Source organism: Psammomys obesus, unplaced genomic scaffold (genome assembly GCF_907164565.1).
Source record: "Psammomys obesus unplaced genomic scaffold, mPsaObe1.curated_primary_1811, whole genome shotgun sequence".
Taxonomy (NCBI): Eukaryota; Metazoa; Chordata; class Mammalia; order Rodentia; family Muridae; genus Psammomys; species Psammomys obesus.
The window spans coordinates 5,482,708-5,499,469 of record NW_026590859.1 but is presented as its reverse complement, the minus strand read 5'-3'; the positions used below and the strand labels follow the sequence as shown (position 1 = coordinate 5,499,469).

General features: G+C 44.7%; 1 protein-coding gene across 3 annotated transcripts in view; it reads right to left on the bottom strand.

Annotated features, from left to right (window-relative positions):
• The window catches only part of Kctd3 (potassium channel tetramerization domain containing 3), a 36,971-nt gene that overhangs the window by 15,716 nt on the left and 4,493 nt on the right, over positions 1 to 16,762 (bottom strand). For all 3 annotated transcript variants that reach the window (XM_055609211.1, XM_055609212.1, XM_055609213.1), the window contains exons 2-10: positions 15,766 to 15,819; positions 15,377 to 15,422; positions 14,289 to 14,362; positions 12,040 to 12,098; positions 11,746 to 11,826; positions 10,829 to 10,969; positions 10,170 to 10,260; positions 6,429 to 6,619; positions 1,731 to 1,846 (exon numbers count right to left, since the gene is read on the bottom strand). In XM_055609211.1, coding sequence (XP_055465186.1) covers positions 1,731 to 1,846; positions 6,429 to 6,619; positions 10,170 to 10,260; positions 10,829 to 10,969; positions 11,746 to 11,826; positions 12,040 to 12,098; positions 14,289 to 14,362; positions 15,377 to 15,422; positions 15,766 to 15,819 — 853 coding nt within the window. The remainder of the gene's footprint in view (positions 1 to 1,730; positions 1,847 to 6,428; positions 6,620 to 10,169; positions 10,261 to 10,828; positions 10,970 to 11,745; positions 11,827 to 12,039; positions 12,099 to 14,288; positions 14,363 to 15,376; positions 15,423 to 15,765; positions 15,820 to 16,762) is intronic.

Here is a 16,762-nt window from a genome sequence, read left to right as displayed (position 1 = left end):
ATCATAACACCTTTTATACAAACCTGACTTCTGTATGTTCACTGAAATTCAAACAACTTTCCCAACTATGATCCCTTACCTGAGATTCATCAACAGCGTTACCAGCTCCCAGCTACTCAGATCTCAGGACTATTCCTGAAGAGCTTTATGTCAATCATGTCACATTCCCCCACCCCTTCCCTTGAGCCTCCCACTCTAAAGTCAACCCTTTACCTCTGCTGAGCATCTTGTCATCTGGCTTAGCTTACTTGCACCCTGTTTTCTATTCCTGATGCCTACATGCCCACAGATGTCCCTAGGGTTTCCATTCCCCAGTATATGCTGGGTTCATTCTAAGACCTCAACATACTAGAACCATAGACACACAAGAATAACAAGCCTGGTTTTAACAGGCCACCACCATGCCCTTCATCATCCCTGGACTACCCAGCATTACCTAATGTAAACATTATTTGATCAGCTGGGATGTCAATTCTGTTTTGGAATGTTCAATCCAGCTGGCTGAATCTATGCATGTGAAATAAAGAAAGCTTCCTGCATTTTCAAGTCAGCACAACAGGAGATTAAACAGGCTGCAGTGTGAGAATTTCTGCAACACTGAAGCCTGGACCCATCCCTGCCACCACTGTCTTCCCAGCTCTTTTTAAGCTATCAACCCGCTGAAGTTTCTTCCAGTCCCCGACATCCCTGTGTCTTTTCCTGTCTTCCCGGAGCTTCCTTGTTATCTTGGTTTTAACAACCTTGCCATACTCATATTTTCTCAGCCTTTGGTACACTGCATTCACCTAAGTGAAACTCACCCTCAGTGAAGCCAACTCTTCCCTTGTCCAATCCCTGTTCTCAGTACTAATGGATCACTATGACAAATACATGATTCATAACCCCTATGATACTCGATAACACACCTCCACACTTCTCTCCTCTTTCCTCAGCATCTGTACCAGAGAAGGAAGGATCTGGTCACCCTCTCTAGCTGTGCTTTGCATCCCACACCCTCCTCACTTCTGGAGGAAAAGCCACCTCCATCTTTCCAGTCTCCAGTGCTTTCTCTGCAACTCCCCTCTCCGCCTACAACATGCTCAAGCTTCTCCTACCCTAGAAAAAAAACAAAAAAGCACAGTCCTTTAAGTGTGGTTACCTTAGGAGACAAACAAAACAAAAACCAAAACCCACTGAAAAATCTTTCCTGATCTCCATGTTATTACTTGTAGAGCCCTTAATTTGTCTGCTTCGACTGGCACTGCTTCAGTTTTGTCTCACTCTCCTCGCCTGTCTGTGGATAGCCTGTCTCTGTCCAGACTTCTTACTCTCCCACACAGTAAATGAAATGCGCTTCAACTCATATGCACACAGCATGGCTCTTAAAAATCGGGAAATTAAAAAAAAAAGCCAAGACTTAGTTTAAAATTATCATTATATAAACTCCCCCACACACCCTTTTTTTGTTTGGTTGGTTTGTTTTCTTGAGGTGGGATTTCTCTGTCCTGGACTCCCTTTGTACACCAGGCTGGCCTCAAACTCGCAGAAATCCACCTGCCTCTACCTCTCTGAGTGCTGGGATTACAAGTGTGCACCACCACACCCAGTCATAAACTCCCTTTCAGACAGAACAGTTTCTATGTAGAAACAAGTCTCCGGTGAGACATACTCACCACTAGCAAGAATCCTACAAGGAAGGGGAACAGTCGGCACAAGACTATTCTCACCTCGCGGTGTGCGCGGAGACTGACCTGCCAGTGCTGAGTGACAGCATTCCAGACTCCCACTTTCCCCGTGTGACTGGTGGCCACCAGCTGGCTCCCAATAAAGAAGAGCGCATCCACAGGGACACCAAGGCTGAACACACCTTCAATGGCAAAGCAAACAGATACATTAACCAAGCATCATTTTAATAATAATTACAACCCAGATTAAAAACATCATCGCCCGGGTTGCTCGCTTAAGCTACCAACTGTGTGCTGTGCTCAATGGCAACCAGAAAGAAGGTAAAGCCTGTCAGTTCTGAAGCCACTACGGAGCCCAGAAGCAGAGTCTGCCTGGCAATCTCATGTAGCTGTGCTGCTGCCTCATGCTGTGGCTCTCAACTCTAGATCACCACCATAACCGACTGACAGGCAGGACTAGAAAGGACTTGGGGACTGTGCTGGAAATTCAGAGGTAGCATGCTCATGGACTAGATCCCGAGGAACCACTGACTAAACACATGAACTTGGCAACCCAACTGGAAGATGTCTAAAAAAGGCAGAAATAAGTTAACACCAAAAAGTCACACTGTACTCAAAACAAGCGTCTAAGCCTTTAATTACAAGCTTATTTTAACCCTTTGTTCCCCAGTATTTACACTTCAGTTGAATTAATTGAAAAGGAACTGTATAAAACGAGAAGATTTCTAAAAGAATACATGCAGACTGACTTTAACAACATTCACAGGTTAGTAGAGGAAAGTGCATTTAACTCTAATGCAATGAAAGAGAACAGAAGAATATGAAGAGACAATAACATTCAGAGGGATAAAGGGGACAGGCAAGGGGCCGAGGGAAAAAAATCACGAGTTGGGTTTTTCACAGGTCTATAGGCGATGAAGCCAGAGAATCAGAAAGGGAGAGCTAAAACTATAAGAAAAAGGATGTGCGGTCAAGGGACCATCCACACTAAGGCCTGGGGCAGACTCCTAGGCTCCTCGCCGCGCTGGCCTATCTCCAGCGTGTCTGCACAGGAAACCTGGCTCTGAGGAACCCTCATCAGTCACAGCTGCTGTTCTTCCTACACCATCTATGAAGAACTCAAGCCAAGTATCTGTCATCAATTTCGCTTTGAATATTCTGTGATCAAACTCATGACACTAAAATTCTCATTTAAGAAACGCCTTCTTGGAAATGTCTTTTAACCCAATTCATGAAACTGAATCCAATCCATAAATTTGGCTTTATCCGGACCATTATTAAAGCATTTCAAAGTGCCTGTGTGACACTGTGAACAACATTTTTCAACATTTAGCTACCAAAGCAAAGACTCTGGAGGCCGCAAAGAACTCAGGTGGAAACAAAGTCTGCTTTAAAAAGCACAAGTCTGGAAGCACAAGTCTGGACCACATAGCAGAAGTGGGTGGCTTCTTTTACTATGTGTAAGACCAGAGCAACACATTGCAGCTTTGAGGTTCGACAGCCATCTTGAAGAAAGCCGGGGGTGCCGAGATAACTCAGAAGATAAAGTGTAGCTAGTGCTGGCCTGACGACATGAGTTGGAGAAAACCAACCCCTAAAAGGTGCACCCCAACCTCAGATGACAGGGCACGTGCTCACCCCACACCCACTCACACAGTTTTTAATGTCAGAAATAAAGCAGTAAGAAAGATGGTATAAATGGACAAAGCCAAAACTCAGAAGGAAGTAGCGGAAGTCCTGCTGGGAACATCGCCTCTTACACATGTAGCGGCTGTGTAAGTCCGTATTTATGTAACAGACACATGACTACAACACCTGCCAACCAAGACAGAGTAAAGTAGGCTGTGAGGGACAAAAACCACCTCTACTTCTCCTTAACAAAACAGGTAAAAAGATAAATTGCACTTCAATGCAGAAGGTAGTAATCCTACATTACACACGATTATTTACATAGCAGTACTATGGGTTTGGGGCAGGAAAACTTTTAAAAATAACTGAAACCAACTTCATTCAGTCCTGCGGCAGAAATTAAAGCAAGCTGGTTCTCCTCCAGAGAAGGTAAGGTTTGGGAAATCAAGATGACATTGTGGATGGTGTCAGGAATGGAAAGTGTCACTCCCACTTAGGCTCAAGATCCTGAGCACTGTCCGCAGGGCAGGCAGCAGCAGGAGCCATGAAGAGGTCTGCCCAGGCGGCCTCAGACAAGCCTGCCTACAGAAGCAGTTCCGCACTACTGGTTGAGTCAGAGGGCAGAGTCCATCCAGCCTCTCGAGAACCCATCACGGACCCAGCAGCCCAGCAGCGTGCTCTGGATGGTGCTGTCAAGTTCTGACGAAGGAACAACAGACAGCTCCTTTCCAGGGCATGAACAAACTGCTCCAGGACCAGCTCCAACAGCTCCCATCATGCTAGCCTTGGAAACAAACTGGAGTGAAATCTCCACTCACCATCGTACAACTAACAAACTGGAATGAAATCTCCACTTACAATCGCACAACTAACTTGTTTTCGGTTTATTTACCAACCGTCTCAAGCCTGTATTGCTGCAATAAACACCACAACCAAAAACAATTCGGGAGGAAAGGGTTTATTTCATCTTACAGCTTTCAGTCTAACATCCGGGAAGTTGGAGCAGGAATCTGCAGGCAGGAGCTGATACCCAGGTCACGGAGGAACATTGCTTACTGGCTTGTTCTTCATGGCTTGCTCAGCCTGCTTCTTAAGTGCTCCAGACCCGTGCACAAGGGTGGCACCAACTGCAGTGACCTGGATTCTTCATATCAATCGTCAATCAAGAAAACACCATAGGTTTGCCTACAGGCCATCTGGTGCAAGCATTTTCTTAACCGAGTTTCTCTCTTCCCAAATCACTCTAGCTTGTGTCAAGCTGACATAATGTTGGCCAGCACAGCAGCATGCTTTTAATGTTAAAATTTGTTTTCTGACAAACCCAAGGGGGAAGGTTATCCTATCAACCATGATAGGATACATGATATTCAATTATTCCACATTTTAAAGCAAACCGGACAAAATAAAAGGTGACACTTTTAGGGACTGTACAAGAGGCAGCAGGGGACTCAAAATATAGGTAGCCCTGTCTTCCTGCTTCTGGGTGTTCCCATCACCATACAGGGCCGAACGCTGCTGTGCAGGGCTATGGGGGTGGCACAGGGGTTTCACGAAGGACACCCCCGGTATAAATGAAAGAGGGTGCTGTGGAATGGTGGGCTATATGTAGATAAGGTTCTTCCAATTCAGTCTGGCATGCCTGCCGAAAGACCTCGACACTCACGGAGAGGAAACTAGGAGAGAGGAAGGGAAGGAGGGAGGAGAGAGCAGGTGGAAAAAGACATTTGGTATTTGGCATCCTGTTCCCTAAAATAACTAAAACAAGCCTAATGCAAGGAAAGCATCAAATGGTATTTGTTGCCAGCTACAGAGATTCAAAGTTTCAATTGAAAATTATTACTCTGAAGCTCTCAGCTGATGTGAATGTGACTGCTTCCTAACACAGACTCAGATGTGTGACTAAGGCCTGGACATATTAGTGAGCGGTTTCAGTGTTTACAAACTCTGCCTCAGTCAGCAAGCCAACATACCCCTGTGATCAACACAGGTGTTCAAATTCAGGTCTGGAATACAGACTGTTCAGAGAACAAAACAGGCTGGTGGACTGTAGCAGAGTTAGAAACGTTTCACAAATCTGGTACAGGATTCAAGAGACAGAGCCACAGTTATCTGAAAATATTATTTTTAAAAATGTTTTAACAATTGCTTATCTGTTTCAGGCCACCCTGTCTTTGCATACATCAATAAAAACAATGTATCACAGCAAAGCAAATTCAGAAATAGACTTAAAATTACAAAGCACATCACTGTATGTGTGGCTGTAATCGCCACACATGAACCAGGGCTCAAGTTCAGATCCCCAGCACACACCGAAAAGAGATAAAGTCCTACATGCCTGTGACCTAGCTTTAGTGGTAGAGTGTGAGCACAGCAGTGGGTTTGTTGGTCAGCACAGGAAAACCAGCAAGCTCCCAGCCAATGAAAGACCCTGCCTCCAGGGAATAAGGCAAAGAAGGATGGCACAGGATAGCCCACATCTTTCTGCGACTCCAAAGAAGGGCACACGGACATGTGCGCTCACACGTACACATGCACACACCACACACATGCACGTGTAGACACAAAATAAAAGTTTAAAAGACATCATGGAGATCTACAAACTGGGACCAACATCACTTGTCTCAAAAACTTTCTTTTTGGAAAACATCTCTTTTCATTAACATGATATGAATCACCACGTAATGAATTTAGTATTGCTATTTTTATACTGGTAATTATTAAAAACTGCAAGTTTAATGTCTAACAAGGTGAATGACAACAAGAACAACCTGTACAAACACTGTCTGGTCTTCACTAACTTAAACTTTGTTTCCGAGAACAAAAATGTCTAATACAATTGGCTACAGAAGCAAGACAACAGGAGCCATTTACCCGCCTTCAGAGTGAGAGTGGAAGAGCAGAGAGGAACCACTTCTGTCTGCACCCAGGCTCCATCAGACAAACTAAGCCCAGGGCTCCCACCTGAAGCATCAGTGCCTTCCTCTAACTCATCATCCTCCCACAGAGTAGTACAATGGCCACTGGGCCCTAGCAGAAGTGTCACAACCCTAGAGAGTTGTCACATTTATAGCCAATCTCTCCTAAACTACAAACGTACAAAGACAACAGCCAAGCACGATGCACGAGTCTTCCTACCTATTTCACTTCCACTTCCTCCATCCTGAACACTCCACAGGATGATGCTGCTCTCTGAGGCAACGGCCACCATTTTGTCCTTGTCCCCATGAGGACCTCCGACCACTTTTGCATTTAAAGCCACTCGTTCAATGGTCCAGTCCAGATATGGGCTTGTAAACACTTGCTGCCACCCTGAAGACTCTTTGATTCTGTTAAGAATAGACATGTGGTAGATAAGAAAAAGAACAGAAATCAACACAGCAAACAATTAACAAAACCACACCCTCCGTCTATCTATATGTAATGAATGTAACTTTTGATATATCATCTACAAAGACAGGATTATTGCTGATCTTACATTTACATACATAGGACATATGACCACAAAAAAGGACTAGGATCCCGTATTTCCCCAAAGAATTTAAATTTTATAAAATGCTTTAAAGTCGTAGAAAAAAAGATGGTTGTATCTTTCACATCACTGCAGCCACCACTGTCATTCTGTGTAGACAATGACAGCTAACAGCAGTCAGAATTTTATATGGAATTTGTATTTTTTTCCTATGAGAAGTCGTATTACTGATGTCATTCACGTGTGTGTGCACCTCAGATGACCTTACATCATAACCCCAAACACCTCAGAGCAAATGCACGAGGAGCTGAGAGTCTGCTCCGAAGACTGGTCTGCGCGGCTCTAAACACGACACTTCATGATGCCACTGATGACCCATGAGCACATGCTTCACCCTCTCCAGTATCTGCACATGCCCCCTTTTGTTCTCTTCCTTTATCTCCCTTTCCCTGTCTATATCTGACATAGGTCTTTCTTTGTACCTGAGGCTGGCCTGAAGTAGAACCTACTGTGTAGCCCAGGCTGGTCTCCAACTCAATCCTCCCGAGTCAAGAGCTGAGACTATAGACTTGTAACCGTATGCCTGGCTCCCAATTAATAGACTCATCTGTCCTACGTGAACTTGGGTCTTGCAGACAGGCCTTCTGTGTGATTGCATAGCGAGTCCCCAGCGTTACAATCTGATATACGGTCATGATGACTGAGTCAGCAAAAGCACCGCCTTGGTTCTGTCTAGCAGAACAGACAAAGCTGCCTTTTACACTTTGCACACAGTGAAGCTAACCAGGATGGCCATTGCTAGAACACGGGCTACTTAATTAGCACATGCACAGGCATGGGCCACTGTTTGCATTTAAATATGTGTGCTCAAGTAATACGACTCACAAAATATAAAAGGAGGCCTTAACTGACAATTAGTGTTCATATATCTATGTGCAATTAATTATTGCTTCAAAGCAATAGAGAGCAAAATTTGTCAATTTTTCTCAAGCATTTTAATGTCTGTATTACCCTTTTTGGCCACCAGATGGGAGTGATGTAGTAAGATAAACACGAAACTACTCAATTAAACTCTAAAACTGACTACTGAAGAACAAAATACAGACTTTTAGGCACAACGCAGGACACACTTCAAGACTAATGGCGCATGCCGTGTGGATGTGGAGACAGTGCTGCTCAAAAGAACGCAGCAGGCACGCTGGTGAACTCAATTCTGAAAGGAGGCTGTGATCTTGTCAGTAAAGATGCAGGGGCACAAACAACACGTGCCCAGAGAGCACACTTCTTAGTTCCCAGTTTACTGCAGTGACGACCTCACAGGCTTCAACAGCTATGATCTGGGCAGCATGACTGCTCCATCACACAACTCAGGCACGTGAACTTGGGTTTCCAAACTGAAATGCATGCAAAGAAATCTACAGCTGTATAATCTTCCATGGAGGTGAATAAAGCTTACGTTCCATAAAATGACACAAAGCACAGTGATACTCCACCTTTTCACTGCCACCTCTGGAGTCAGCACAGCAGCGCAGACAGTACCGTACTTTCCACAGTAAAAGCTCAAGATTCATTAAGTATGGAACTTACCGCAAACATGCTCCTCAAATGACATGAGCATATTAAATGTGATAAGCATATAAGAGTTCAACATACCCAAATACACACCCATGCACACAGACATATGTACACATATAGACACACACACACACACACACACACACACACACACACACACACGGGCAGGGCTTCACACTCAGGAGGAAGCAGGCTTACAGGATAAATGTTTTAAGCTAATGAGTTATTCACTTGGAAGAAAGCAAAACACATTCTTAAATTGCATCTTATCTACAACAAAGGAAATTTCTCCCAGATTAAGGATCTAAAATGGAGTCCACATGAAGGATGGTGGCAATTTACATGGGTTCTTCTTTAATTCAATGACCATCAAACTTAGGAAGAAAACGGGACACAAAACTAAAGAGCAAACACACGGAAGTCAGTGGCCTATAGGAAAGCAAACAGTGACTACCACACCACTCTGCTTTAGGGCTTTGAACTGTGAAGAGAAGTATCTTGTAGAAAGGCTACTATGTTGAAGCACTATGAAATTTCTTTTGAAGTCTGTGTATTGTCAGTCTGCTTCATGGCAGAGTTTGTAGGAAAGTCAGCATGCTTGCCTTTCATCCCCACCCTGCCAAGTCGCCAGCCGAAGCAGAGAGAGACCACCATCAAAAGCAGTAAGAGCTGTGACACGGGCGGTCACTCTTCCTGCGCCCATCCCTCCTCCTGTGGGGTTCCCATCAACACGTGACAAGTGACACTGTAGCACCGTTACACGCAGAGCCACCACATCAAGTAGCAACCCCACAAGTTCCTGGAATCCTTGCCAGGCATCAAATGTACGCCTGGACAAAACCACCAGACTGCTGTCTACAGGCCCTTTCAACTTAAGACTCAGGCATGGTAAATCTAAAACAACTCTTAAAAATGTCTCATGATACATAAGAGCCATCTACAGGAAAAAATAGCGAAGCTCATTTCTATACTCTTCAGTAACTAAATTAAAAACCCGCATAGCACTCAGAACACCTGACCTGATCACTACTGCCGACAAGTCTAGGCCAAGCAAGCAGCGGGCAGCTCCAGCTCCGTGCAGAGGCAACCCTGCATGGCACACTTTTTGAGTACTTTTAACAGGACAGGGAACTCCTGAGGGGTTTTCAAACTTTTAACCAACTTCAGCTACTGATTTTTTTCTTAACCAAAAGTGACCAAAACAGTGAAAAAAAAAAAGTATAACTTCCCTGACTTTCCAACAACAAAACTGGATGGCTCCTGCTGAGGGGATCAACTCTGGCTGCCGTCTACCTCTCTGCCACTGCATACCAGCATTGCAGCCCGCAGCCCATGCAGCTCTCAGGGCACAGCTAACATTCCATGGTTAAAACCAAGCAAACTCAGCCTGGACTCTGCACTCCTCTCGGCCTTTCCGTCTAAGCCAGCTAAGTAAAACTCCGCACACTGCAGACACTCAGCTGCACACACCGTCCCACCTCACTTCACCGACTGCCAGCAGAGCAGTGCCAACGGTGTGGCAACGGCGACAGTGCAGAGGCCCTGCGCAGCACAGCTCATCATCAAGGAGAAACGACAGCTCATACTAAATCCTGAGCAACAGCCCGAGTGTGAGCAGCTAGTGAGGCAGAGCAGTAACACCCCTCAGCTGCGTGGTTGCCACCGTCTGAGAAACAAACTGTTAAAGCTGTCAGCATCACATTCTCAAGTGGAGAGCAAGGAACCAGGGGAAGTGGGTGAGACATGCAGGAACATGCAGAAACAGATATTCAACCTAAATATAAAATATAATCATTTAAAATGAAACTAAGTGACGGTCAAGGAAGTGGTACCTGTAACACACAGCAAAATGAGCATAGGCAGCTACAATCCAGTTGTGGTGGCCAGCAACTATTAGCACCTTTCTGGGATCCACCGGAAATCCTGTAGGTTTTAAAGACAATCATTTCCATTTTATACTGAGTTAGAAAGTCTGGTTCTGCAGCCATTCCCTGCTTCTGCCTGTCTGGATTAAGCGTGGTCAGAGCAGAGCACACTCATGGCTCATATATTATGGATCATGCCTTTTCCAGACAGAGGCAAAGTTAAGTAGAAGCAGTTCCAACAGATGCCACAAGGGCCAGGAGCCTAAAATGTGAACTTGCTAGCTAGCTCTCAACAGAAAGTGTATCAACTGCTCTAAAAACAAAAACAGAAAGAAAACAAAACCAGAACATATTACACTTCAAGTAAAAAGGTGTGTTAAATGAAATTTTCCAAAATATAAATGATGAATCTGGATTTAAAACAAAAACAAAGAGGTGGGGTATGGCATGGCACTAACTACAGCACTCAGTACTATAGTCATAGGTTCAACATACAGCACCATAAGAGTGTGTGAGTGTGTGTGTGTGTGTGTGTGTGTGGCAAAAAAGTAATATTCAAGCTCACGGCGCCTGTCACTGAGACCCAGGCATGTGCCTTCCTCTTCTGTGCCCTGAACCTTGCTTACCCAGCCTAACAGTCTCTTCTCCATTTCCAGAGAGCACGGGCTGCGTCCCATTTCCCCGGGCTTCGCCTTCTGTAGAATTTAGCCCATTCCTAGTGTCGGCAGAAGATGTAGCTGTGTTAGTTATTTTACGACTGGGAATGCCTGCAAAGGAGAAGAAACAAATTTATCTTTTACCCTTACAAACATTAAAAAAAAAAAAAATCATATTGTAACCAGGTGTGATAGCACACACCTTTAATCCCTGCACTTGGGAGGCAGAGGCAGGTAGATATCTTTGAGTCTGAGGCCAGCCTAGTCTACAAAGCCAGTCTAGGACAGCCAGGTCTATTCAACAGGGAAGCCCTGTCTCAAAAAAAAAAAAAAGAAAGATACAATCCAAGCCGTTGCTGCTATTTTTACTATTCAAAGCCAATGAAAGAAGGCTTATATTTTACGCCCTGTCCCCCAGCTTCAGGGTACTGAGCAATCAATCCATCCAGTCTGAGCTGGTCTTTAGCTTATGGTCATCACATGCCATCCCAATTATGTCCAAATTCACCTGCCTAAGAACTGAATTTCCTCCTACTTTAGACAGGACCTTTTCAAAAGCAGTACCTCTCTCAGAAGCACAGTGCTACACAGGGAAAGGCCTGACTCCTAAGTGAGGGGAGAGTGACCCAACAGTGCAGAGCTCCCGGGGTGTGAGTCCTCGGGGTACCACGGTGTCCACAGCAGCTGCTGGCTGCCATGGAGATCTTCTGCCCCTACAGAAGAAGGTGCCAACTGCTGCTCTATGTACCATGTGACTTCACTCTCATGAAAGGGCATGGTCCATAAGGTCCAGATTTATGGAAACTCAAATAAGCAAGGGAGTTTCTCTGGTTTGCTCAGTGACAAAAAGAACCGTCTAAAGCCTGAAGGCACCTGAGCTACAGTACCTGGTGGGGGCAAGTAGCCATGGAATAGAACACTGCCGCAGGACGACCGCTCCAGCTCCTCACACAGTAGCAGCCTTCGCACTGTAACGGTCAAGGCAAGCGTGTCAGGGGGACGTGCAAACACAGACCTGCTCCACCTTCTCTAGTTAAGGACGGTGAGAAGAGAAAGGAGAAATGCCTTAGTAGCTCACAACTGACATGGTCTCACTGTGAAACACTGAGCACTGACGTCTTCTCTCAAGAGGACCTGATGGAAGATACCCTGTACACAGGGGCTGGGAGGTCAACACGTACCTAGCGGAGTGATCCCATAAAATTCCGCTTCGTGTCTGAGAACACTGATGCTCACTCCCCTGCAGAAAAACGAACAAAGGCTGTGAGCTCGAACCTGAGACCTGAGACAAAGGGGCCAGGCCATCAAGCTCAAACCCTGCTTTGCTCACACGTCTCCTCACACCATCATCACCTCAAAGTCTAAAGAATGCCACATGGAACAGAGCACCATGCTGGGGCTGAAGAGACAGCTCAGTGGTTAAGAGTGTGCACTGCTCTTCCAGAGCGCACAGGTTCCTCCCAGGACCCCAAGGGAAGCGCATTCCACCAGCACTCCAGTTCCAGGGGATCCACCTCCCTCTTCCGACTCTCAGGGCACTGTATGCACATGGTCAGACATATGTTGGACAAAGCAGTCTACACACAAAACAACAATAAAGCTTTAAAATGAGAACATTTTGCTACCTTCTTAAAAACCATACACATTTGGATGATTTGTGTGAGTAAGGATTTGAGGGCTAATACAAATGAATTATCAAGAGAAAAAAAAAAAAAGGAAACTGTTCTCTCACAGGAACCACAATTTTATTTGTACTTAACCTTCCCCACTACACTGCAAGCTTCATCTTCTGACTGTTTTATATCTCTTCCACGGTGCCTCGTACAGTGCTCAATGATACACCTTGCAATATGCTTGTTGGTAAAATAAATTCAAATTTGGATCTCGAAAGGTAGCAAGGACTTTGAATCCAGATGAAGAAAACAAACACAAAACAAAGAATGATGGAAACTTCTTAGGTCCCCTTTAAAACCAAAAGCCAATGGCACAGTGACAAAAGCCCAGGACAAGGAAGGGCTCAGGACAAACACTAGACTCCTGTCATTGCTGCAGGCTCCTTGTTCACCCAGGACATGCTGGGAGACAAATTCGTAATTCACGGAACGGCAATACAAAATGTTTTGCAAGAAACACGGTAAAAACAATTGTTTATAAATTCCTTCCCTTCTTCTGAAAAGAAGCCACGCATAAAACTTAAATTTGCTAGGCCTCTTGAAGTAACCAAAGGTACTAGCTGCTATGAAGACAGGTGAGCAGCAGGCCTTTCCTTACGTATGTGACTGTGGGTCAGTCACGAGCAGACAGACTTCTGAATTAACTGAGGAGCATGAAAGCAATCTCACTCCAGAAGCTGACTGCCCACCTCTCATCCATTCCAGGCCCAGATGAAAAACCACATCAAGCACACCCCAATGCTCTTTACTGATTTGCTAAACACCGGCTTGCATACATCATGTGTTTTAGCACTGGGAACACAGTAGGGAACAAAACAGACCAAAATGAATGAATAAACAACTTCATCTGCAAAGAGCACATCTTCAGTGAGCATGAACCAAAATTAAGTAAATAAGCAGCTAAAGGCAATCCCACAGTCCTAAAAATTGTACTTAAAAAACAAATTCAGAGCCTTCATGAAAGTTTGAAAGAAATAATGAAACTTTTTAAAAATTCATTACTCATTAAAGCTTCCTGATAACACAACCTGCAGTTCAAGATGGCAAATCCAAAGATATGGTTTAAATTATCTTTCATAATCCACAGACTTATGGGAAAGTTCTTCTAAAGTTGAGGTCTGCTGAAGAAGGTAAGTACATAAAGCAAGAGCAAATGGATCACTGACAGCCAGGAAGTGCAAACACAGCCTTAGGCAGACACAACAGAAATAGAGAGGGGACAGGACCGTGAGGGAAATGAAGCCCGCAGAAGACAGACAGCCAAGCAAACCCAGCCATCAGCCGTCAGTCCACAACAGCGGCTGTGCTCTCGGCAGAGCAGCCCGCCACCTTCACACTGCCTTAGCTGCAGTACTGAAATGCAACTCGGGGATGCAAGGCAAGGAACTGCCCAGGTGCTTGGAGGCTGCAAGGGTGGGCTGGGGGGAGCAGAAAGAAGCAGGTAATGGCACACAGGTGGGGAGTCAGGGCCACACGGCACAGCTGCGTTGTAGTCCACAATCAGCGCCACACTCACGGTAACTCAAGCAGCATCAGAAGGTTCCCAGCACCAGAAACAGTGTCACCCCAGGAGACGATGAGGAAGTGATGGCCCTGCCATGACTGACTGCCACCCAGCAGACACCTGTGTTTAGTAACTGTTAACTCGAGTGCCACCACGGTGAGTACACCAACTACAAAGCAGCCTTGGCAGGCAGGGTACTCTAACAGGCCAAACACTGGCTGCCAACAAGGCCTCAGAAAGACGAGTCTCCTACCTTAAGTCGAGTTCTTTCGTCCGAAGAAAATTTAAAATGGGGGCAAACGCTGCCGGGTCCCTATCAATAAATATCTGCAAGTGAAGAGCTGTTTTATTATCAAGTCAAAATTAATGACCCCCCTCCCCAAGTACCTGAGACACCACCAAGTCACAGGACTGAATGACTTACACTCCCTTGATTTCGTGCTTCTGAAACTGAAGTGGTATAGCTGTGGTTGTGTGTTTTCAATTCTAATTACTGATAATGTCTGGGGGTCAGGGGAGACACCAACACTTTAAGAACCACACACATGACCCTCATGCTACTGCAGCAGCCTGCGTGACCCCTGTGAGCCATGAAGGCCACGCTGTACAGCAACCATGCAGCCGGTCAGTGCTGCCACGGCTGTGACCTGGAGCAGGGCGGGCCATCCGCCGGCCTAACTGACACCTCTCCATCTCTGCTTCAAGGGCTCGGAAGGAGGAGGACAGGACCACAGAATGCACCGGAGAAAGATGCTCGCAGCGGGAAGGCGACGTACTGGGTTTTTAATTCAATTTCTCACTAAAATAATTTAATGCAGGTACATCTGCTTTGCTGTCTTATTTTGCCTACAAATCTCATCAAATAAAGTAACTTCAAACTACTTCTGTGAGCTGTCACTCTCATTAGTCTCTAGTCACCTGAACAATTGCGCCTGTGACAATTTTCTAAGCGCACGAGCCACCTTCTTGGTCTAACCCTGACAGGCCTTCTTTCTGTGATATTGTATCATAGGTTCATAGAAACTGTAGGACTTCACTCACCGGTCACCCTGTACCATTATAATACAAAAATATTACTTATATTTACTGACTATTAAAGTTGCAATTACTAAGAAACTTAGCTACATCCTACAATCTAATCAGAGACATCTCCAATTGATATAGACAATAATTTCTACTTAAGGGGTCTCTTTCCAGTTTAGAAACACTGTATGTGGCAATTGTTTTTAAAAAGCCACAGTAAACTTGCATTTACTAAAATATGAGCTTTCCTGCTACGAAACACTAACAATTAAAAGCATTTGTTGGTTGAATTTAGAAATATAACATCATTATACTCACAGCACCAGTTTCATCTCGAAGTGTTGAAATTCTTCCACTCAGCAAACTAGGAACCATTAAAATAAGCTAGAGTTAGTTAGAAAAATCTGAACATAAACAGCTTCCTTACCAAATGTCAAAGCCAATTCAAGCAAAATTTTCTGTTCCCAACTTAAAAAAAAAATCTCAATTTCATCAGGTATGGAGTATATGCCTGTAACTCTTTAAAAGGCTGAGGCAGGAGGAACAGGAGTTCAAGGCCAGACCAGGCTAAATAGCAAAACCCTTCAAAACCCATACAAAAACGGTAACATTTCTAATTTAAAATATTTTTAAAAATCTTAATTTAACTAATAAGGAAATTTTTCATATTTTGGTAAGTAATGATAACAAAGTATTACATAAATTACCTGGAAAAAAAGGAATCTGGAATCCACATGAGAGTCTGCCTTGAGGTACTGAATCTGCAATTGAAATCATCTTGCGTTATAAATGAGAACAATGAGGCAGCAATGATCACAGGCGATGAACGATTACACCTGAATCAATTATATTTACCATGTTTACTACTTTAAATTTCACTACTTTGCAGAGTTAGGATTTTCATAAGAAGCTTAGCAAAATCAAACGCATTGCTTCCTGAAACCCAACTTTTTAGTCTGTGCTCCTTACAGATCTTTGGCCACTGTTCTGTCAACGTTCAGTTCCACCTCTCGTGTCTTCAGCCCAGCTCAATCACCTGGTTCATGTCCAACAATCCAAGTTGTATCCATCTCTGCTGAAGCCACTAGTTACCGAACCCACAACAGCTTTTGCAGACATCTGACCTGGATGCCCTCCTTCTGAGCAACGAGTAACACATATAAATTATGTGTCTGGCACTCTCTATGTAGCATTGCTGGGACATTTCCAAGTTATGATTAAAATTGAGTACTGTACATTCTTTGTTCATCCAAGTCCACCATCCAAACTTCCCTTCCTTCATTTACTTTCGCAAAAAGTCAGTGGACTGCAGGCCAAGCCCACACCTAAGCACTGAGTCAGCAAAGGCTAAAGACATTTCATCTCTTGATAAATGAGTGCTCCTTAACAACTGCACAGCTTTTGAAATTGCTTTTAGGAGTTTTACACACACACACCCCTATGCACTGTTTTAAGGGTGGGTAGCAGTGTTTGGCCTGGCACCAGCACAGACCCACAAGCTACTCTGAAGCAGAGTACACTCTAATCAAGTGCACACTCTATGCAGCTCCGTGTTCTGTACAAACAGACACTGGTTTCTGTGGACAATCTGTGGCTTTACGTGGTTACAACACATTTCGGTATGCAGCAAGTATTGAAAAACACATCACCAAGCAGTCCACATGGCCACTGGCATGGCAGGCCTTGTCACCTAATGTCAGTGGC